Below are 24,725 nucleotides of genomic sequence, written 5' to 3'. Positions count from 1 at the left end.
TAAGCAATATCTCATTGCAAATCTAGGTTTCTTATCCTTTGACTACATTCAAGTCATCTATTTGCAGACTCAATATATTCTCATTGTGTCTGCAAATGTGGTTGGTTTGTAGGATAAAACCTGTGCCATCCAGGAGTGATAACCTTTCCATGTCTTTAGACCAGACTTATTCACTTTCAATTGTAAAAGCCTTTTATTATAAAGAAATCTCTTCGCATTGTTGGCATGGTTGGTCGAGTAGATTGCATACTTGCTCTTAAACCAACACATCATACTAGGGTGGTTCCATAAGTTTTCAGCCTGACTAACTTTTAGAGTGATAGCAAGAAAACAACTGTCACTTTTCAACATAATCTCCTTTTACTTCAACATACTTTTCACATCTTTGGATTCACATTTCTATGCCTGTGAAAAAATAATCTGCCTTTGTTTGCAAAATGGCCTAAAACTGTATCTTTCATCTCATTGTCATCTATAAATTTTCTTCCTTGAAGGTCTTTCTTCAGTTTTGAGAAGAGGTAATAGTCACTGGGTGTTAGATCTAGAGCTGGAAGCTAGTCCTTCACTGCAGCCTTCGCAACAATAGCCGTATGGACTGGAGCATTGTTGTGAAGCAGGTGAACACCATAACTCGGCATTTTTCGTTGCTTCTCCTTTATGGTATCATGCAGTTTGTATAGGAGTGAAGTATAATATTCTGCATTCACAGTGGTATTCCTTTCCTTGAAGTTAATCAAGTAATTTCCCAGCAATCCCAAAAGATTGATGCCATAATCTTGGTGTCCGGACTGAGTGAGTGAGTTTGACTTTTCTCGGCAGTGCTTTGCCTGGTTTGTGCCATTCCTTGGATTCCCTTTTGGAAAGACGATCATAATAAAGGACCATAGTTTCACCCCCAGTGACAACAGATTCAAGCACTTCTCTTTGATTCCCTTGGTAAAGCTTTTAAAAACTGGTGGGAACAGGTCACATAATGCTTCTTCTGAATTGAAGAGAGAAGTTGGGGCACCTTCCTTGCACTGGCCTTTGTCATGTGAAAGATGATTGTTATAGAAAGCCTCGATCTTGCTGAGATTCTTTGAGCTTCAGCCACCTGTCATTGAGCAGTTCCCCCTCAACAAGAAAATGTCTTGTTGAGGTCACCACAGGCCGACCATCATGAGGGTCATCTTAGATGTTTGCTCTCTTTCTAGGCGAAACTGTTTAGCCTATTCCTTCACAGTGGAATATGAAGGGGAAGCTTCCCCATAAACACCATCCAATCGCTGTTTGATATCACTTGGAGAAAGCCCTTCTCCAAGTGGTGAAAAACTTTATTACAGCGCAGTACTCAATTTTTAATATTACAGTTACTTATTATGCCATGTGTTAGTGAAACGAGTGTCTCCAGCTGAATGATGCAGGTAGAGAGTTGAAACTGGTACACTAACCTCCCAATAGATGGTGCTGTCTGTCAGGTAAGCCATTTTACAATTGGCATGAATTTTGTATGTCAGGCCAGTAACTTTTGGAACCTAGCTCGTAGGTTCAAATCCTGGTAGGTAGGCAGGTATGATAAATTTCATCATTTGGGTGTGAAGAGATTTCTTTATAACGGCTTTTTCAGCTCAAAGTGAATAAGTCCGGTCTATAGACATGGAAAGGTTATCGCTCCTGGAAGGCACAGGTTTAATCCTACAAACCAACCAAATTTGCAGACCCAATGAGAATAATTAATGGCTTGAAAAAGCTTCATAGTTGGTCTTCTAGAGCAAGGTGTCTGGATTATGTAAAAATAAAATAAATACAGAAAAAATCCTTAGCCCACCCATGGTACTAATGTGCTATAGGTTTATAACCTTTCATGGTTGTGTGTCAAATCAGTGAAGATGGAGCCCAGGTCTTTCCCAATGAAATGGATGTCCTTTGACTACTATGCAGGTGTGTGTTGAGAGAGAGAATCTATAAATGTGGTATGTTTGTGTCATTAAAGGCTAAAATTGCAAGTCTGACTGATAAGCAAACATTTTATTTTGTCTTTGAAGCACTGCATAAAAATCATTAGCTAAGTTATGGACAGGATTTCAGGTCAATGAGAATGCTTTATATGTACAGGTAACCTTTGTATAATATGGATGTTAGGTTCCATAGAAATGGCACGTTATATGAATCACATTATGCGAGACTCAGATTACATAGAAAAAGTAGGGTTAGGTTCCGAAATTGTTTTTTTAAGATTATATAAACAATGACATATCCAACAAAAATATATTTTTATTTAATTCAGGTAATTCCTGTAAGTTAAGAAAACATAAACTATGAAACAAAAATATAGTACAAAATTATAAATTGTACATAAACTTCATTTCATAAATGTTTTAGGTAAAATAAAGTGTATATTTTAATTATCATCACTAACATTCGAAACTAACATTTCGTAGATGTTCTTTACGTGTGGCCAGACGTCGTCATCACTTGAAATCTCTTGGACATCATTTGTATAATTCTCATTGCATGCTTAAGCTGATTTAGTTATCAAGAAGTCAATAATAAGACCTTGCTTACCACTATGCTGCAATTTTTTATTAAGTTCATAATACGAAGCTAAACAAATATCCAATTGTCTCGTGAATTTTCCGGAGTACTCCATTGAGAGATCATTATCCATAAAATAACTTTCTTGCCAAGTTCAATCCTTTTGCTAATTTCTTTAAACTGAATTCTTTAACGGATTCATCGCAATCAGTATCTTCAGCAGAACTTTCCCCGCCATTTGGTTCGATGTCATCTATTAATTGTACCAGTTCTCCTTGTTTAAATCTATTTCCCCATCAATTAATTCACTAGTTTCATTTTCAACCATATTGCAAAAGTGCTCTAAGTGGCCATTACTATAAAAATAATTTTTTTAAATAAAAAAAAAGCATTACATATTGTATGTAACTCACCAAAAAATAAAGTGCTCAATTTGCTTAATGGTCAAAGCTGTATAACTGAGAGGAGACCACCACATAGCCTTTAAAGGAATGTGGAGAACCAACCAAGGCTTCTGACCTAATGTCCAATCCTCACCTTCTCATGGTGAGGATTGGACCTGGATACTGAATGAACGAGGATGGGCTGGCAATTTGGGATTTAGCCAACCAAATTGTATTCTTATTGGCTTAAACCCAATATTAAATGATGGTACACATTATAGAATTTCATGCTGGCTGGGGTGTTGCCCATTTAAACAAGGCCCCCATTGTTTCTCCAGGGAACCAGGAGCACAGCGAGAAGTCAGCTACTGGAACAAATCCTAAAACACACCCCAATTCAATATCACCAGAATTGAAGATCAGTACTATCAACATAAGAAGCCTGAATGGCAAAGAAATGGAGCTAGCTCAGGAATTAGATAAGTACTAGATCGACATAATAGGGATGACTGAAACAAAAATACACCAAAACTGGTGAGCTCTTTCTAAGCAATAAATACAAAATGTTATATTCAGGCAATTACAATCAAGGAAAAGAAGGAGTAGCCATAGTATTCAATACTAAATACGAGGCTAATCTTCTTGAATGGCAGGCAGTTTCAAGTAGAGTGATGTCGGCTAATATCAGAATGGGGAATTGGACAATGAGACTTATTTGTGCCTATGGTCCCACAGAAGGTTCTACTAAGGTAGAAGTGGAGGAATTTTTTGAGGATTTAGAAAAAAGCAATTGACACAATGAAAAATAAAAAGTTGGTCCTTGTTGGGGATATAGATAGCAGAGTAGGAAATGATTGTCAGACATACAAAAATATTTTGGGAAAATTTGGAGAAAAGAGCAAAGCTAATAATAATGGCAAATACTTGTTGGATTTATGCTCAGGACATGGACTGGTTATTACTAACACCATGTTCCAACATAAATATGTGCACAAATTCACATGGAGAGAAGAGGCAAGGAATAAGAAAAGTCTCATTGACTATGTTATTGTTGATAGTGATGTTTTTTCCCTGGTGCAGGACACCAGAATGTACAGAGGATTTGAAATTGGGAGTGATCACTATTTAGTCTTGAGCAGGATAAAATTGGATTTCATATTGAAAAGAATAACATGTAAGAAAGTTTTAAAGCGAATGAAAGTTGAGCAGCTCTCAGATGTGAACTGTAGACTAAAATATACAAAGATTATTGAAAAAAAAAATGAAAGAGTTTTAGATCAGGAACCAAACCTTGGAGATTCAATGGCAAGCTCTGAAGAAAACATTGATTGATTCTGCCAGAGAGGCATGTGGTGAGGTTGTCTACAAGGATAGAAAAATCAGAACTCCATGGTGGACACAAGAAGTTAAAGAGGCACTGAAGGAAAAGAAGAAAGCATATCAAAAGTTCCTGGCAAATAAGTAAGCTTGTGCTCTTAGAGAATACAGAGACAAATGTAAGAAAGCTAAACACTGTAAAACTAACTAAACAAAAGTCATGGGAAGACTTTGGTAAGAACATAGAAAATAAATATCAAGAAGGTGGCAAGATATTCTGTGGAGGTTGTTGAAGAAGCTCAGAAATGGAGGAAAGAGTGCTGTAAAAGGAATTAGAGATGACAAAGGTGATGTGAAAACTGGAGAAAAAGATATCCTTGAAGTATGGAGTAATTACTCCATACTTTGAAAAATTGCTAAATGAAACAAGCAGCGATAGTACAGTGCTAAAAAAAAACACTGACCTGGCATGCAGTCAGGAATACATATCCATGCTTGAAGTAGAAAAAGTCATCAAAAGTCTGAAATGTGAAAAGGCAATTCTGGTAGGTGATATTAGACCAGAAATGCTCAAGTATGGAGGTATAAAAGTTTTACAGTGCTTACACTGCATAGTTCAGAGGGCCTGGACAGAAGAACGAATTCCAGATGATTGGAGTAGAGCTCTCATAGTACCCATATTTAAAAAGGGAAATAAAACTGATTGTGAGAATTAGAGGTATTTCTCTGAGTGTTCCTGGTAAGATTTATGCCAGTATACTTGAGAAATGGTTGAGAAGGATTGTGGAAGAGAAGCCTTGGTGAGGAATTCAGGCCAAATAGAGGCTGTCAGGATCAGATATTCACTTTACAACAAATAGTTGAAAAGTCATGGGAATATAACAAAGATCCGTATTTAAGTTTTGAAGATCTGGAAAAAGCATATAACAAGGTGTCAAGAGAGAAGCTATTCAAAACGCTACAGTTATATGGTGTCAGTGGATCATTATATCAAGGTCTTTATTTGAGTTGTAAGTCAGCAATTAAGAATTGAAGGAAGTACAGGGAGATGGTTTAATGTTAAATCTGGTGTCAGACAAGGATGTACATTATCACCTCTGTTATTCATTATCTATATGGATTACATTATGAAGGAAAGTGGTATTAAACCAGATATCAAAATTGGAGATGTTAATGTCAGCTCCTTGCTTTATGCAGACGATGTTATACTTCTAAATAAATCCACTACAAGTCTGCAAGATTCCCTGACTAAATTGAATAACTGTTGTGATAGATATGGTATGAAAGTCAGCAATAACAAGACAAAAATAATGAAAATAGGCAGAAGCATTGAGAATATCAGCTGCATTGTGAATGGAGATCCTATAGAACAAGTAAAACATTTCAGCTATTTAGGCACGAATTTTAGTGAAGATGGTAAATTAAATATGGAAATAGACAACAGAATCAGCAAAGCTGGTATGGTAGGAAGTTAACTGAATAAATTTATATGGAATAAGAGAAATTAGTCAAAACACTCAATTAGCTGTATACAAGACAGTGTTCAAACCAATTTTAACTTATGGATCTGAGAGCTGGGTCAGAAGTAAAACACTTGACCAAAGACTAGAGGCCTCAGATATGAGAGTTCTGAGAAAGATTATAGGCGTGAACAGATACCATCAATGCAATATCATATTAAAAACGAGGATATTAGAAAAGAACTTGACATTGTCAGCATCCAGGAATACATTAGCAGAGCTAATCTCAGGTGGTATGGTCACTTAAACAGAACGGGCGAGGAAAGATTAGCCAAACAAGTGTTCTCTGCCAGGTTGGCAGGAAAAAGACCCAAAGGAAGACTAAGATATAGGTGGATTGATACGGTAAAAAGTGCCTTAGAAGATAGATATATAAATATAAGTTCTGACAATGTTGTAGCTTTGACAGGTAACAGATTGATTTGGAAAGAAATTGTAGGTAGGAAGTTAGTAATGATGTAAATTTTTCACGTAGTATTATCATTTCCTGTACACCCCTTGAGGGTAAATGTCAGGAATTTGATGATGGTGATTTTTAATGTGCTTTCCTGGCAGAAAACGAAGACATTTTCAACAATGAATACTTTATACTGTAAGCAATTGATGTACATGCATGCTAAAGGGTATTTCCCCTAATATAAATTCACTACTTATAACTACATGTGCGATACAGGCAGATGCAAATTTGATGAAGATAAAATTTGATTTTTAAGTTGCGCATTGAAAAATACATGTACCGCGTTGAATAAGGGATACTACAATTTGTAGACCGCGTTATATTGAAACTGCGTTGTATAAGTACCGTGTTATACGAGGGTTACCTGATATATATAGAATTAAGTGAGAGAGCAGAACCCTGAAGCATTCTTCTTTATAGGAAGGTTTTTGGCTATTGTGATGAAAAGGACGCTGTTCATCACAATAGCCAAAGAGGAAACTATCCATCAGTTTGCGAAGGATGGGATGCAAACCTTAGAGTAATTGTTTTCTAAGTAGATCTCTGTGCCAGATGTGATGAATTGCCCTTAGAGATGGCTAGATTGATTGTACAAGTTTCTCAAAATCTCTCCTGTATCCAAAAGTGGACTACATAGACCAGAAGAGGTAGATTGAGATTATTTAGTGAGCTTATAGATGAATTAGGAGTTGACACTTAATGACTTATTCCATTATTTTAGAGAGAAGTGAAGTGAAGGTAATGAGGTTTTAGTTTGAGGAGACAAATTTATCTTCCCTATTTGGAATGGGCTGAGTTAGGCTTGCTTTCATGGGTTGATGCCAGCTGAGTATGAAAAAGTATAGTGAACTATGAAGGAACAGTATTAGTTCCAGACTACATGTTTTTAGGGGAGTGGGGGATGTCATTAGGACCAGAAGACTTCATGTTATTGGAACTGTTCAGATGTCTTTTTGTCAAAAGTCTAGAGTTCTTTTGACAGAACATTATTTTGGTATAGCATGATATTCATTTGTTGTTAAGCTGTATGGGTACGAGTTGCAGGGGAAGATTATACCAAGAGGTCAGCATTATCTTCAGCTGATGTTATGGTGCCATCTGAGAGAGGTGGGAATATAGATAGGTACTGCATCCAATTGCCCTGGCAGGGAATCAAAGGCATTATTGCATTTGATTCTTAAAGTTCTTATTTTAATGCTGCACAAATCATCTGCAAAAATAGTCAAAAGTGAACATGCTTGTTTACTTTTCACCATTTTTGAATTACTTTTAATGTTTTATAACTTGAACTTCTATGCTATTAAGTAGCATGTTTTATGAAATATGCTCCTGCATGTGCATATATATTTTGTGTTTATTTACATGTAATAAATATAATATTGTAATCTGGAAAGTGACTTTTGAATCACTCGTATAATATATGGAAATGCATAATTTTACATTAAAAATTACATCAGTAAATTATTTAATTTCCAGACATTAAACTCATTTTGTGTTATATATGAATATTTCACTTATAGGATGTATCATAATTAAAAAAAATATATATATATATCGATGTTAAAACATTTCGAAGGCATTAATTATTGCAAATTAATTATTAATTTATTTGCAAATAAATAGGATTGTTAATATAATTGGAAATGACAGAATCACACTGTCTAAAAAAAGAAAGCCATAATATCATTTATTAAAGCAAATTTATTTCTGTTAATTCTCTGAATAATCCCACTTGTGGACAATATAAATATTTTTATATGGTATTATGCTATCAGTACCATATCGATACCTACTGTCATCCTACTGGTGAAATTCAACTCTTGTAAAACACTAATAAACTTTGTATTGTTGAAAATTGGCCTTCCATTAAAGTATAAAATATGAAAAATATCTTTTCAGCACTCTTGGTCCAGATGTACAATGTAATTGTATTTGTTAGAATGAAATTGGGATTGTATATTTAATTTACAGATTATGTTTATAAGATCACACTTTAAAAAAATGTTAAAGAATAATTTCTGATAATAATTGCATCATTTTGTATAATATGAATAATAATATAGAAAGTTTTAAGAGAAATTTTTGCATTTTAGGAGAGAAAACAAAGCTCCAAAAAATGGTTCAGATGGCATGGACTTTTATTAATGACAGGTAAGACTGCTTAATTGTAAAATACTTGTTAATAACTAAATCTGTAGTTTTATATATTTAAGAAAATGTTTGTTTGTTATTGTTTATTTTTATTAATTGCAAAGATGTTTTTTACTAATTTTATTATATTTGTTGAACTGAAACCAGATTGAGTTTTTTTTTTTTTTTGGCTATTTATTTTAAATGGACTGTGATAAACATTTAATTGCATATCTTGGTTAACATTAAATAAACCATCAGGTTAGCAATCAAACAAATTGTGATTTGAATTATTTGAAATTCAGAATAGTGCTTAGAGAGATTCATATAACACTTAGATAGATTCATATTATTACTACATGGGTATCTTCATGGGGTTTGAAACTCATCATAGATGGCCCACACAATGTTTATCATCTTCTGAAGGTGCCACATCTATCGAAGGTCAGCAACCATCTTCGCAAACAAACTACGTTCTTGCATTGATCTGAACAGTTGTATGCTGCTCTTTCCTGTTCACGTCTTAATGTTCTCAAAACCAAGATATTCTTTTTCTTCCTCTAGCTCCTTTGTCATCAATTCTTCCTACCAAAATGGTTTGTAGAAACTGATATTTGCTGTTTCTCATGATGTGGCCAAGATATGATGTTTTCATTTCTTGATTGTTTGTATGAGATCTTTGGCTTTGCCAATGGATTTTAAGACATCTTCATTGGTTTTTTTTTTTCTGTCCATGATATCTTTATCATTCCTCTATGTAGCTACATCTCAAAGGCTTCAATTTTCTTGATGGTTGCCGTCAATGTCCATGTCTCAACTCCATAGAGCAAAATGGACCAGATATAACATTTCAGCATTCTGCAACTGACTTCTATGTTTAGATCTTTATTATAGAATAATGTTCTCATTTTCATGAAAGACTGTTATACAACTTCAATCCTTGTCTTTATATCTATTTCAGGATCCCACCTTTCATTAAGCCAGCAACTAAGATATTTATACCTTGACACTTGATCAATAGTTTTCTCATTGAGTGTCAGTTTCATCAATGAGGTTGAAGAGGTTGGATGTTTGCTGATGACCATGTATTTCGTCTTGTTGATGTTTATATTTATTCCTATTCTTTGGCTTTCTATGTATACTCTGTCGATGAGTTTTTGGAGGTCTGTGATGTTATTTGTAATTAGCACAGTGTCATCTGCATATCATAGGTTGTTACCCAAATATAATCCAAAATTGAAATTTTAATAATTGCCTAACCTCAATGCTCAACACATTGGGATCACCAGCTGCCACCAGAAATCAAATAATAGAAAAAATAGGAGAGAAACAAAAATAACTGGTGTTAAAATAGATAATGAAATGAATAGAACACAGTACAAAAAAAATTTGAAAAGATTTTGACAGAAAAACATTTCAAACAAGGAACAACACCTTAACCCTACACAAAAAATGGAAAACATATCATCAGTAGAGAAATCTAATGGGGGAATGATAAAAACATGGCAAAAAAAAAAATAAGCAGGAACTAATATAGTAAGTCAAAATACTAAAGATTTAAGAAAAGAGAAGAATTGAGAAGGAAAAGACACAAAGGTACTAGGGCAGAAATAGAATTTATTGAATTTAGAAAACAGAAGAGAAATAAGAAATTATAGAAAAGAATAAATTATTGAAAGTAATAAGAAAGGAAACTAATAAGGGAAAGAACTGGATTACATGTCTCAAAAATAAAAACAAGGAATAAAGTACAAAAGAAATGAAATAATGAAAATATGTGAAGACTTTTATACCAAGATGTATGAAGATATCTATCTTGGGCCCACTGAAAATGAAGAAGTCAAGATTATTATTATTATTGTTCCGGGAAACTCCAAAGAGTCGACAGACTCATCGAGGGAGGCCCTAACATCATGTCAAGAACAACTATTCAACATTCACACAGTATCTATCATACCTTGCCTTGAACTCATTCACGGTTGTAGCACCCACAACAGACTCTGGAAGCTTATTCCACTCATTTACCACTCTCCAAGTAAAGAACCTAGCTCTAACACCCTTGTCAACCACGCTCTTGCCCAGCTTCCATGCATGGTCCCTAGTCCTCCCACCACCAGTCATATTTTCAAAAATATCTTCTGGATCAATCTTATAATTTGTTATAAGTAATTTGAATGTCTCAATCATATCACCCCTCCTTCGCCTATTGTCCAATTTCTGCAACCCACAAATCTTCAACCTATTCTCATAAGGTTCATTCCACAGACCTGCTATCATCTTGGTCACTCGTCTCTGGACCCTCTCCACTTCCTCCCCATCACGAAGAAGATATTCAACTAGAATATCTTTTACTGGGCACAGAAGTCCAGATGGGATCTTATCAAGGCTCGATACAGAGGAACAACAACAACTTGTTCGTCTCTGCATGTTAAAGTATTTTTCATAAGCCAAGTGATTTGGTGAGCTGTTTTAGTTACTTTTGCAATGTGCCCCCTAAACTTCAACTCCCTATCCACCAACACTCCTAAATCCCTGGCCTCATCAATCTCCTGGAGTATGGTTCCACCAATGCGATATACTGCTGCTATTCTTTTCACCCCAAAGTGCATAACCTTACACTTTGCCACATTAAATTGACATCCATTTTTCCTAGCCCAGTCCTCCAAACTATCCAAATCATCCTGTAAAATTTTGACATCCTGTGCACTCACAATTGCTCTACCCAACTTTGCATCATCAGCAAACAAGTGAACACTTCCTCTCAGATCCTTTCCAATATCATTGATGAACAAATTGAAAAGCAGTGGTCCAAGAACAGAGCCCTATATGGATCACATTATGAAGGAATGTGGTATTAAACCTGATATCAAAATTGGAGATGTTAATGTCAGCTCTTTGCTTTGTGCGGATGATGTTATACTTCTAAATAAATCTGCTACAAGTCTGCAAGATTCTCTGACTAAATTGAATAGCTGTTGTAATAGATATGGTATGAAGGTCAGCAATAAAAAGACAAAGACAATGAAAATAGGCAGAATCATTGAAAATGTCAACTGTGTTGTGAATGGAGAACCTGTGGAACAAGTAAAACATTTCAGCTACTTAGGCACAATTTTTACTGAAGATGGTAAACTAAATATAGAAATAGACAACAGAATCAGCAAAGCTGGTATCGTGGGAAGTCAATTGAATAAATTCATATGGAATAAGAAAGAAATTAGTCGGAACACTAAATTAGCTGTATACAAGACTGTGTTCAAACCAGTTTTAACTTATGGATCTGAGAGCTGGGTCAGAAATAAAACACTTGACCAAAGACTAGAGACCGCAGATATGAGAGTCCTGAGAAAGATTAGAGGCGTGAACAGATGGCATCAATGGCAATGTCATATTAAAAATAAGGATATTAGGAAAGAACTTGACATTGTCAGCATCCAGGAATGCATTAGCAGAGCTAATATCAGATGGTATGGTCACTTAAATAGAATGGGAGAGGAAAGATTAGCAAAACAAGTGTTCTCTGCCAGGTTGGCAGGAAAATGACCCAGAGGAAGACCAAGATATAGGTGGATTGATACGGTACAAAGTGCCTTAGACGATAGAAATATAAGATCTGATAATGTTGGAGTCTTGACAAGTAACAGACTGATTTGGAGAAAAATTGTAGATAGGAAGTTAGTAATGATGTAATTTTTTCATGTAGTACTGTCATATCCTGTACACCCCTTGAGGGTACATGGCAGGAATTTGATGATGATGATGATGATATACTGAAAGAACATATAAAGGAAAACTACCATTGTGTTTAAAAAGAAAATATTCCACAGCTGTGTGATATCAGTGTTTACATATGGTAGTGAGACATGGAGCATAACAGAGAAACAATGTGAAGATATGATGATAGCACAGAGAAAACTGGAAAGAAGAATGCTGAAAATTACTAAAAAGGATAAAATTAAGAATATGAAGAAATAAGAAAACACAGGAGTAAGAGGTATAATAGAAGTGAAAAATTTCAAATTGGAAATGGGCTGGTCATGTAGGGAGAATTAAGAGATTAAATGTGGACAAGACTGATTACAGAATGTCAACCAAGATAAAGGAAAAGAGGTAGGTAGAGAAAAAGATGGACATGATATGCAGACATGGAGAGGAGTGAAATGGTGGTTAGAGACAAAAGAGAGAAAAATGTGGAAGAAGTTGTTGGAGACCTATGCCCTGCAGTGGATAAAGAAGGCTAAGAAGAATGTAAAGTGTAATCAGTATAATTGCCTTTTTGACAAAATTGCAATAAATGTGTTGTAATACATTTTACACTAATTACAAACCACATTATAGAAAAATTTATGCTTGAAACTCATCACGTGAGGTATTGCTGTACAGGAAAATTTTGCTTAATGCGATTGATTAATCCATCAATTAATGTGCGTTAAATGAAATCACATTAAGCGAATACAATAAACAATAGGAATAATTATAATTCATCCAACAGTTAGCATAAATTTGAAAAAAAAAATTATGTATAATCTATATTAGAGGATAAAATCATTAAAATTAATAAAAATCAATAGCTTAAATTTTTATTTAATGTCTAAACATTTGATTGAGCTACTACTTTTTTTTTTACAAAAAAAAATAAGTATACATGTTTGAATAGTGCTCAGCTTTTTCATCTTGTCATGCAATTTGCTATTGCTTTATCAAGATTTTGGCAGATTTTGAAGCGTTGTTCCATATCAGGATCAGTATCAAACAAAATTTCCTTAGCATGTTCAATGTGATTGAAAACTAGCTCAAGTTCTATTACAGTTAGCTTCTTAGTCATAACATTCTTTTCTTGTTCTCACTCCTTATTTTCTTCTTCATATGCAACATTTACACAGCTACTCTCACTGTCGTTTTGTCTGGAATTCTTATAAGAATTGCAAGTAGGATTAATTATCAGCTAGATTATTAAAACCAATGAAATCATTTGCACAGTGAGGTAAGACCTTCTGCCACATGGTTCCTTTATTACTGCAGCTTTCTTTATCAGTGTTTCTCTTTTCCATATCAGGAATTGAATATTATAAAGCCTTATAGGTATCTAAATTAAAACAAAATGAAGGAAAAGTGATTGAGCAAGAGAACAGAGATTACACGTGTGCTTGAGATGATAGCTTTGAGTCAACTGCCAAGTGTCGCCAGCCACTGCCCACTGGCTGCTACATTGAAAAGTGCTACCGCTCACTGCAGATTGGCAACAAAATATTTCACATAATGTAAAAAAATCACATTAACTGATTAATCACTTGCTTAAAGCAGGAAATGGTATCATTTCACTCACTTGCACTAACTGATTATCATGCATATGAAATTCGCATTAAGCGAGGTTTTCCTGTTCTTGTATATTTTCCATTAGTGGTAATCTCCTTTGTAATTGGAGATTACCACTAATTTGTAATTTGTAATTTGTTTAGTCCTGAAGCTGTTTGCAAAAGTTCCTTGTTTGGTCTCTAGACCAGTGTTTCTTATATCCATTAATGCAGCGTTTCCCAAACTTTTCTTATGATGAAACACTTCACAAATCCTGAAATTTTAACGGAACACCTTGGTTAGAGTGGAGATTGGTCTCATGTTCAATGTATAGCTAAGCGCACACTATTGCTGAAGCTGGCTGTATTGCATCGCAAAAATGCTACAGCGCACACTACAGACGTGCTGGACCTCTGTTAAGTCGAGTGAAACAAGATATCAAAGAAAATTACATTTCACTCGGATTTAACATAGTTCCCACTCTATATTGGAGCAAATAATGATTTTTTTCAGAAATGAATAAGCACTTGTATAGCAATCTTAATTTAGTTTTATGTCTTTTATCTTATATTGTATTGTGAAATTTTATTATGTATGGCTTCTTAGTCTCAAATACTATGTAAGTACCTGACAATTGCTGGGAGAGAAATAATATTCAAAAATGCGAAATGACCGACTTCAGAAACACGTACTACAGTGTACAGACATATCCGTTAGAAAGCACGGTGCCTCCCCCCCCACTGCTACACTCCGTAAGTTACGAGAGGATTCCGTGTGCGACGCTAAGTGCCGTGTGACGTGAAGAATGATGACGTAGATGTCGATGACGAAAGAGAAAGGAGTGGCGTGGCTTTTAAAAGTGCATGTAATGCTGGAGACAAGGCTTTTTTAGACGTCTTCCTGCTGCTGTGTTCCAGTGCCCTCGGAGGTCTGGCTGGTGTGGAGCCCCACGTGGTTTTCCTTTGTTCAAGGAAATATCTGAAGAAAGACCAGGATGCCTGCCAGTTGGAACTAGCCCAGCAGACTATAATTGTGGAAGACTACAAAATTATCCAGCTATGAAGTACAGAAGGAAATCATAGTGAACATCCAGAAAATGTGTGAAATAAGGTAGTCATAGAAGGTAGATATCCGACGAGACAGCGAAGCGGCCAAAGTAACATACCAGCAATTGGTAAAGTGCAAAAATTTTATTTCTTCTATCTAGTGGAAATGATTAGGAAGATTTTATTGTAATGTGCTACGAGAGACTCTTAGGACAGTAAATTGATAGATTGAGAAGGAAACAGAATATTGTATGTAAAGTTTATGTGGCAGATAGAATCTAGAAATTACTGCTAAAAATTGAAAGAGATACAGAAAGTTGTTTCATGAATTAACCTTGAGAGAGAGACTTACTAAAGTTTTAATTGAGTCTGTTTTCTATATATTGAATAGGATTGTCAGAGTAAATGAGGTTAGAATTTGATTCATATTGAGAATGGAATTGATTAACTAGAGTAGCACAACGAGACTAAATATATTAAATTATATAAAATGTGTTTCCCAGATTGAGATTTATAGTATGGATAGAATAATTGTATATATGAGTGCTAATTTTCTACCTAGCTTTGATTGTTTGATTTACTCAGTATTATAACGTGTATTATATGTATTTTTCTTGAGATTAAAATGTTTTGTTTAAATGTAAATGTTGTATTGCCTGAACTTAGAACCTATTGCACTTGCTCATAAAATTTAGCGAACCTCAAAAAGGCAGGAGAATAGATAATATTGGGTCACGACTGCAAGTTGGAAAATTATAGTTGATAAGAGTGAATGCTGACTGGTCTAATTCCTTGGTCATACAAGTTTAGTATAATCTATGATTCAGGGTGGTGCAGCGAAAATAAAAAATAAATTTCTCTGAATTTGAACCGGAGTTAGAACCAGTGCTGAGACAAAGAAGTAGGCATCTGCCATTTGCATTTTCTTTGTCTCACAAACCAACAGCTTCACTCTTGTCAGGGATTCGGCCTGAGTTAAGTGAGATAGAAGTTCAAAGTAAATAGTATTAAATAAGTATTAAGAAAAGAATAAGTAGGAATTATTGAGAGAAAGATAGGATAAAGTGACATATCAATATAAGAGATAATAGAGGGCCCAAAACATAAGAAAGACGACACAACACCTCATCGCATTGACCTTGCTTATGACAGCACGTTTCCTAGAATGCTGTCACAAGCAAGGTCAATGCAAACTTGTCGCAGCATTTAAAAACCATTCCAGGCTCATATTAATTTTGATAATTTTTCACGGAACACTTATTCACTTTCCGCGGAACACAATTTAGGAAATCCTGCATTAATGTGCGATAGGTTTAAACCTTCTGCAGGTGGGATTTGCATAAAAATATGTGTAAATAATTAAATTTAATGACTCATTTATTGGTGAAAACCAGTTTTTAGAAGTTAAAATAATAAATTATCACATTGTATCTGAATGTATGCTCCACTGCTAATTTTCTGTTAAGTGCAAAATTATTTAAATCAGTTTGGTAATATTTCCTTTCCTTTTCTCTTTTCTGATAGTACAATGAAAACTAATTGTGTGTGTGTGTGTGTGTGTGTGTGTGTGTATATATATATATATATATATATGGTATTATTTTTTTTCCAGTTTATGCACTACTCTTTGTCTTCAGTGGGAGCCTGAAATAATTGCTATAGCTCTCATGTATTTAGCTGGTAAATTGTCAAAATTTGAAGTATCTGATTGGAATGGGAGAGTGTCATCACAGTCACATTGGTGGGACATGTTTGTCGATGGAATGTCACTTGAACTTCTGGAAGGTTAGTACATTTTTTATCAATGTAATATCTTAAAATTTAACTTTTAGTAGCAATGGCATCTTCGAAATTTGTGAACATTTTATATATATATTCTTGCACAGCATATGATAACAGCAGTTCACATTACATGCTGGATAAGCAAAGCATGTTCACAATTTCTGATTTTTTATATATATTCATCCTTTTATTTAAGAAAAGCAATACAAAAATCTCCAAGCTCTGTATACTATTTTAACAAAAAAAAAAAATAAATAAATAAATATTTAATGAACAAAAAGTTATTTAAAACCCCTTTGTGATTTATGGACTATGCTGCATTATTGTTATTGCATTGTCTTCATTCTTCATCAACTTTTTGCTATTTAACTGTTTCTGTGAGTGATTGGATCTTATTACAGATATCTCAGTGTCGGTAGAATGATGTGGAATTTGCATTAATACATTTGTGTTGGAATTAATTAAACTTTATTTGAAAAAGAAAACCTCATATCCATGCCCCAATAATTGACTCAAAACTATGTAAACTATTTAAAAAATAAATTTACTTCAGCCAGTAATTGCAAAAAATATAAAGATACAATTGCAAGACAATTGTATTATGTTGTATTATGTGATATAAATGATTTTCTTCTAGTTTGATTTTTAAAGTAGCATTAATAAAGATATAATAGCAAATTATTTTTATTTTTTTGTAGAATCCTTTAAAATTTCTTAAAACATTTCTTTTTAGATATATGTCACCAGGTTCTTGATCTGTATTCTACTCCTATTCCTACTACTCCCCAGGATTCTCCTCCTGCTACGCCCCCCACTAGGTCTGCTAGAAAATCGCAACCTGTAAGTCAATAAACATGTTCATTAGGAAATACCGTTTTGACATTTTTAGGTGGTAATAACCATTAATTGTATTACATAATCTGTGATATTGTATAATTACACAATTATTTTATTTATTTTTTAAAACTGATATGGTTTATATTGCTGTAATCATTTTTTATTTCATATACAATCGAGACATCAGCAAGGGTACATTTTGACATGAAAAAGTAATTTTTGATTTGTTGAATATTCCTCTCTTGATCGTTTTACAAACCCTTATGAGTGGTATACTTGTACTGCAATTTTTTTTTTTGAACTTTTGTCCTGTAAATGAATAAAAAAAAAAAAAAAGCATCTTTTCGAAATTTGCATTTGTATAATTTCACTCTTTTAGTAATTTAAGGTAGTCTTCATGGATTGCACTGCAAGACCTTTGAAAAGATTGATAATCTAAACTTAATCATTACATATAAAAACAGAATTTGAACTAAATTCTAGTTTAGAACCAGTATATTTTACTCTGCCATATGATAGTTTCTGCCTATCATAATGCAAAATTACAGAAGAATATTGGAAAGTTCATAGATAATTTTTGTCTTATTTTTTACTTCCTTTTGTTTAAATGATAGTTCAGTGATTCTGTGCTAGTAGTAAGGAATAACATACTGTTATACTTTAAAACAGGGCTGTCCAAAGAACGACCCGCTGTGTGATTTTGTGTGGCCCACCTGTAGGTTTTGATTTTCACGAGCGAGAAAAATAAAATAACAATTTGAATTGAATGCGTACTAGATATTCTAATTCTATCACTAATCAATAATCGCGATGTTGTTAATTTTATATGGTGTGTTTACATCACTATATACCTACGTCATTTTCAAATATTAGATGTGTCAAAGAAGCATTCTTATACTGTTTTGTTCAAATGCGTATGCTCTGGCCACTCATAGAGAATGTGAGCGTGTGATTAGTGTTGTTTGTTTCTTCAGCTATCGAGGCCGTGTCGCTGCTGTCACCAGATTTCTAGATACGCATTATGATGCAGTCCTCAGGTAAATCTTTTTTTTTTTAAATGCAGCCCTCGGATTACCAAAGGTTAGACAGCCCTGCTTTAAAATCACTTGTGACATGTCTCATATCATATACCAATTCTGTTAAATGCAACATGATAAAATAAGTAAATAAATCCATTGTCTCTTTATGCCCACAGTGAGAAGTGGGGATAATATTTCAAATAATTTATGATCTTGCCTTAAAGTGACTAGAATTGCTGAAAGTCCTACGTGCATCTTAATTTGTGCTATTGTTGCTTATAAATTTGTTATTATATCCTTTAAAGAATGCTAGATTGCTGGTTTTGATGTGTGTAAATGTAATGTAAGAGAAATATCAGCACTGTTAAGAGAATTTAAATTCATTATTATTTATTATAGTTATTGTTTTATCATTTTGTTAATATTCTAATAGTTACAATTATAAGATTCACCTGAAAGTACATAATCTGTTTAATATTCAACTAGAATATCTTTTCTGATAATTCAAGAGAAGTAAAATGTTTTTATTGAGGATAAAGATCGACGATTAGAGTAGAATGAGAGAGAGGGGGGGGGATAAAATGGTGTAGTAATGTGCAAAGATTCTCTGTGTTTTGGGGAAGAGTAGCAAAAATAACTCTGAATTGCAGTATGAGGTCCATTCATTAAGCAGATAGACCTACATAACTGAAAATGTTAACTAGGTATAAAAAGAACTTTACAATTGGTAATAGTCCCTTCTCTTTTCTAAAAAAAACTTTACTTATCTGTTATAGGGATATGCAACATTTTTCAGTCAGTCTTAAAGTCATGCCGGACAATAATACCATTAAAGAATATCACATTTTTTAGGCATTTAACTCAAGAAAGTATGTTATATTGCTGTATTTAACATATTAGAATGACTTAATTCTCTGTTGCAATTTATCATTTGGGGAAGTTCTGTGAAGTTATGTCTATTAGGTGCATGTGAGTTTGGTATTGTGTACATGGAAACGAGCAGCCTAGAAAAAAGGACGATATAACTTAGCACTTGTCTGCTGCAGTTTAAGTAATTTTAATGTATTGATGGAAATATGGGCACTTAGGTTGTGATAGAGCATGTGAATATAAACACAACATTTATCTAAATCACATAATTACGTTGTTTTCATAATGAATAAAGCAGTTTTCCATTAGACATGGGAAAAGAGAAGGTATGAGCTTCAACTAGTAGCATGTTAAGTCATATACACATTCTGAAAATAATGCTTTCATTGTGATAACTCTCCACCCAAAAGAGGGATGTCAATGAAATAAAAAAAGAAAAAGTTAAGTCTCTAATTTATTTTCATTCACTATTTCTCAACATAATGTCCCTTCCTTTCAATAGTTTTCTCTGCTATAGAAGTTTTTTCAAAGCCATCATAGAAACTCTTCAGGTTGTTTTCAGAACAAGAGCACAGGTGAGAAAGTGTTTTCACTGTTCATTATTTTTGAAAGGGGCACCTTTCAGGTATATCTTTAGTTTAGCAAATAACCAGATGTCTGATAGCACCAAGTCTAGACTGGGAGGATGTTTCACAACTTCACATCCAGTTTCATTGATAGCCATCGAAGTGAACACATATCATGTTGCAAAGGCTGTTCCTTTGCACTAACATGATTGATTCATTTTTTTCAACTTTCTCATGGTCTTCAGATAGCTTTGCAAATTTATGATATCACCATATATTTACCAGTCATTGATGTAAACTTTTCCATTACTTTTTTTGTAACATGCTCAGCATTGTATATGCATCTACAGTAGCCCTCACATTTTCATGCATTGCAAATGTGATTTCTGCACATTACTTTACATGGCTCGACTTATCTTGTGTGTGTATAACACAAAAAATAAGACTTTAGTCATACAACACTGTATACTAAAAATTTCAGAGGGATGAACAAACATAAAACCAGACATGTTTCAAGGCCACTCCAAGAGTGCTGTATATGTGTAGGCATTACATTCAGAATGGCACTTGTAAATCTTGAAAATTAATGGTAAGAATTGCAACTTATTAATTGATGAAGGCACCCTGTTAAATTAAGAAATAGAAAACACAAGAAAACAGTTAAGTGACTAAAATAATGGCTAAATTATGATGGAGATCTAAGAATGAAGAGTAGCATTTTTTGTGACATAAGATTAACAGTAATGAAGTCAGTCTTATGAATTCATATATTGTAGGGCAATATCCCATATTCAAGCAGTGAGAATTCAAAAGTAAGCCCAACACAGTTTTCATTAATCAGTTAAGTATTGATGGTTATTATGTAATAATCTCTGTTTTCACATCATGTTAATATTATCTTGGGTAAAAAAAAAATTAATGTTTGTTTGTTTCCATTTATTTGGCATGTTTGTGTTCTTATTGTATCACAACTGCAAAAGCGATATATCTTGGAGTTATTATGGCATTAATTAATTCTCAGAGAATACCATGTATAAAAGTATACATCTGGAAATGTTTGTTTTGAAAATAGATAACCTTACAGATGGTATATAAACAGTTAGCAGATAATTTACTAGATAATCACACCTTTATTGATTATAAGAAAAGAAAACACTTTGCAAAACTTTCTGACAAGGTTATGGAAAAGGTTTGAAATGCTTTAATGCACAACAGTCAACTCTAACTGTAGCAAACTCATACAGGATTGCAAGAATATTGTTGTCGTGGACAGTTTGCTGTAATGCATTTATTTTAGCATAATATTGTGTCTATGGTCTTCATTTGGGACTTTTCAGTGGTATGTTGTGGTGGGTGAATTTGCTGTAGTGAGTTAACTGTGGTATAAAAATATCCAGTTTAGCCACAGGTGAAATTCCTCATTTTGAGTAATTTGGAATTTGAATTTTGATTAAATAGAGGAAGCTGTTTAAAATTGGTGTAAGATTTTTATTGTAAACATTTTTTTTATATTGTGTATAGAAAGTTATAAATTCAAGTATTGCAATAGTAAGCTATATAAATTTCTTATAAATTATTTGGTAATTCAATATGTTTTTCTAATATGTGTGCTTTTCATTGCAGCCATCTCCTGCTTCAGTAACAAGTACAACACCACCACAACCTCCAAAACCATCTTTGCCAGTACAATCATCCCAGAGAATGGAATTAACAGAAGCCAAGCTTCCTCCAATGCTGAAACTAGATGCTATTACCGAAGCAAATCTGTTAAATGCAGCTGCTTCCATTCAAGCACTGGCTGCTTTACAGAAGCAAAATGAAACTTTGTCTCATTCCACCTCACCATTAAAGGAAGGACGCTCAGGATCACCCAGCCCTAAAAGTCCCAAATCTCCCAAAACTCCACTTTCTGCAGAAAAATGCAAAGTTCCAGTGCAAATGCCTTTCAAGCATGTGCCTTCCTTATATGTGAAACCAGTAGAGAATGAAGTTTCTGGAAGCTACAGAAATGTTCAAGGTCCACCTCCTACAGTTACTTTCAATTCTGCAGCAGTTTACATGCCTCCATCATCATTCCCAGAGACAACCACAACTCAACAGCCATCTTTATCAATAACTGCAAATTCACAGCTTCCACCGCCACCACCCCCTCCTCCTGGTGGTCAGTTTCCAAGTTATAGTCAACAACCACCTCCTCCACCACCACCACCACACCCACAGTATGTGCATTCACTTCCTCCTCCCCCTCCTGTTCAACCAACAGCACCACATACTCATTTTCCTCCAACACAGCCACCCCCACCACCGCCTCACACACTTCCACCTCCTCAAAATGTTCAACAGCCTCATCAGACACCTGTAACTCCACAATTTTCAGAGTCATTTGCTGCACAAGTGAGCCATCCACCACCTCCCATTCAGTTTCGAACAATTCCACCACCTAGCACTAATTATCCACCTCCATCACTCAGTGCTCCTCCTGCCCCTCCTACACATCTTAATCAACTACCAGCAGCACCACCTATTGGTAGTATGCATTCATCAGGACCTGGATCTATTCCAAATTTGGCTTTGCCTCCAACAGCAGGTCATAGTCAAGGAACAACAGTTCTTGGTCCAAGTCATAGTCAAGGTCATCCTCCAACAGTTCTTGGCCCAGGTCATAATCAAGGACATGGCCAAGCTCCAGTTCTTGGTCCAGGCACAGTTCCTAATGCAATTCCAGGTCTTCATTCAGCTTCTGGACAGGATTCTCTCATTGTTAATAAACCTTCTTCAGAACCTAATCTAAGTCTGCCACCTCCACCTCATCATCATCATCATCATCGTCCACCACCGCCACCACCTCCTTCTCATGTAACTAGGAGCAGTCTTTTATCTGATTCAACACACAATTCTAGAATGAGTTTAGGTGTGGAGCCAGGAGCTGGTATGTCATCCTTTCATGGAAGCTCAATACCAGGTTTAGGTCCTGATACCTTGTCAACACACAGTACTTTTTTGGGATCAAGATCTAGTTTTCCTGAATCTGGTCCTGGGTATAGCATGCGAACTTCTCATGGATCAGAACCACCTTTAAGCTCATTAGTTAATACGATACCAGGTCTTGGTCCAGATATTGGGCCTGGACCAGGATTAAATATGGGTCAAGGAGGACTTCCATCACATTTAACTGTTAGTCCATCAAATTTACAGCCTCGAAGGTTTAGTTATGATCATCATCCACGTGGAACTCCATCTTCCAACATTATGCCTAAACATCCTCCTCCACATCAGGATGTTCCACTGGGAATTTCCCACGTACGAATTACAGGTCGATTTTAATGCATTATGTAAAGTTTTTGTACCTATTAATGTTAACCAATGTTTCTGGTTGTCTTGTAATCGAAAACTTAGTTTATTAAAATATGTTTCATAAAAAATTCAGTTTATGTTGATTATTTTAGTCAAATTCATTACATTGCCATCATTTAAAAGTGCTTGAGTCTCTCTAAAACTTAATTTCAAAACTAGCTTGTAAATGTCTTCATAGATTTAGTGACAGACATCTTTGTACCATGGTGAAGCCACTGCTCTGCTTGGTGGCCTGAAGTGGCTTGGAAAAAAAAGAAGCTGTTTTGTCTTTAAACAGGGATGTCCAGATTATCCCATATGTACAATACAACAAGCAAATAATTTGGTCATTCTGTATCACTTGAAACCAAGTATTTATCAATGACTAATTGATTGTAACATTTCTGATTAAGTGAAATTTTATAATGGTTATTTAACAAAACAGTTGTTCAGTAACCATTTTCCTTACCTCTATTCACAAAGACATTTGGAAAATTTCATGTAATTTAATTTGTTGGTCTAGTTGGACAGGTGACAGCATCTCCACTAACATGCTGTGGTTGGAATTCCAGCATGAGCATATCTGCTTAGTAGAATGCTTTTAGGTAGTGGTAGTAGTAGATGCATTTCATCTCCTGGTGTGAAACCACTGCCCATCTTATTTTGAAGCCTGAAGGGGATTGCGAAATTTTCCTAGGTGATCTTTAAAAACATTGCTTTTGGATTACATAGCATCTAGCCCACCTCCACACTAATATGCTAACAGCATTTCATGGGTATGATTCACAAAAAAAAGAACAAATCAAGCATCTGAATAGTGTGTGCACTCTGCTTGCCACTGTTACTGTGTAGCTGTGTTTTATCTTTTGAGGTATTTATTTCTTTATTTAGATAATTGAATACCTGTCACTGAATTTCTGATGTCATGGAATTATTTTTATAATTGTTTATAATATGCACTTATTAAAATGTATTACAAATCTGAAATTTTCATTAAGGATGTGAAAAAGTTTGTTTTAAAAAAATCCATTTCAGATATTTCCAATATTCTTTTTCAGTTGCATTTCAAAATTTTATTTGGGATAGACCTGAAGAAATTGCATTTTTTTTTTTTTTTTTTAAATGCAGTTTTTTTTTTTTAAATTATAGATAGAACTAAACTGGGCTACATTGGCAAGTGCATTATTTTATCTAAAGTTTTCATTTTCAATTAAGTTTTATATATTCAACCATCTCTTCAGCCAGTTAACAATACAGTGTTTGCTCCAGCCATATACAGTCTAGCCACTTAGATTTTACTTCAGTCTGTGTGGAGGGGGTATTCAGTTTTGTTCTTTCACACATACAGGGTGTTCGGGATAAATTTGACAGTTTCGTAAGGAAAAAGAAAATCTTCTTTGTATCTATTAAATTTAATGAATTGACAAAAAAACATTACAGGCAGAGTTAATTACAATACTATCAACAAGATTTACTCAAAATAACCACCATTAGCATCGATCACAGCTTCAATTCTGCTTCGGAACCTCGAACAAGCTGATGCTACAGTCTCCCTGGGAAGGGCTGCAAAAACTGTTTTAATTTTATCCATTAACTGGGCTTTTGTATTACTGGAAGTGCGATTGGTGTCTTTTTCAACTGCGCCCCATACAAAAT

At 34.4% G+C, this 24,725-nt stretch overlaps 1 protein-coding gene across 4 annotated transcripts in view; it reads left to right on the top strand.

The window, feature by feature from the left end:
• Positions 1-23,150, top strand: part of CycK (cyclin K) — an 80,495-nt gene extending 57,345 nt beyond the window's left edge. For all 4 annotated transcript variants that reach the window (XM_090399089.1, XM_090399091.1, XM_090399090.1 and 1 more), the window contains exons 6-9: positions 8,285-8,342; positions 16,275-16,447; positions 17,178-17,284; positions 21,360-23,150. In XM_090399089.1, coding sequence (XP_090255215.1) covers positions 8,285-8,342; positions 16,275-16,447; positions 17,178-17,284; positions 21,360-23,060 — 2,039 coding nt within the window. In that variant the 3' untranslated portion in view covers positions 23,061-23,150. The remainder of the gene's footprint in view (positions 1-8,284; positions 8,343-16,274; positions 16,448-17,177; positions 17,285-21,359) is intronic.
• The last annotated feature ends 1,575 nt before the right edge of the window (positions 23,151-24,725 follow it).

This window comes from Typopeltis vanoorti, chromosome 10, assembly GCF_054136105.1.
Source record: "Typopeltis vanoorti isolate ZY-2024b chromosome 10, IOZ_Tvanoo_1.0, whole genome shotgun sequence".
Lineage (NCBI taxonomy): Eukaryota > Metazoa > Arthropoda > Arachnida > Uropygi > Thelyphonidae > Typopeltis > Typopeltis vanoorti.
Note: the sequence above shows the minus strand (reverse complement) of the source record. Positions and strands in the feature narration are given on the sequence as shown.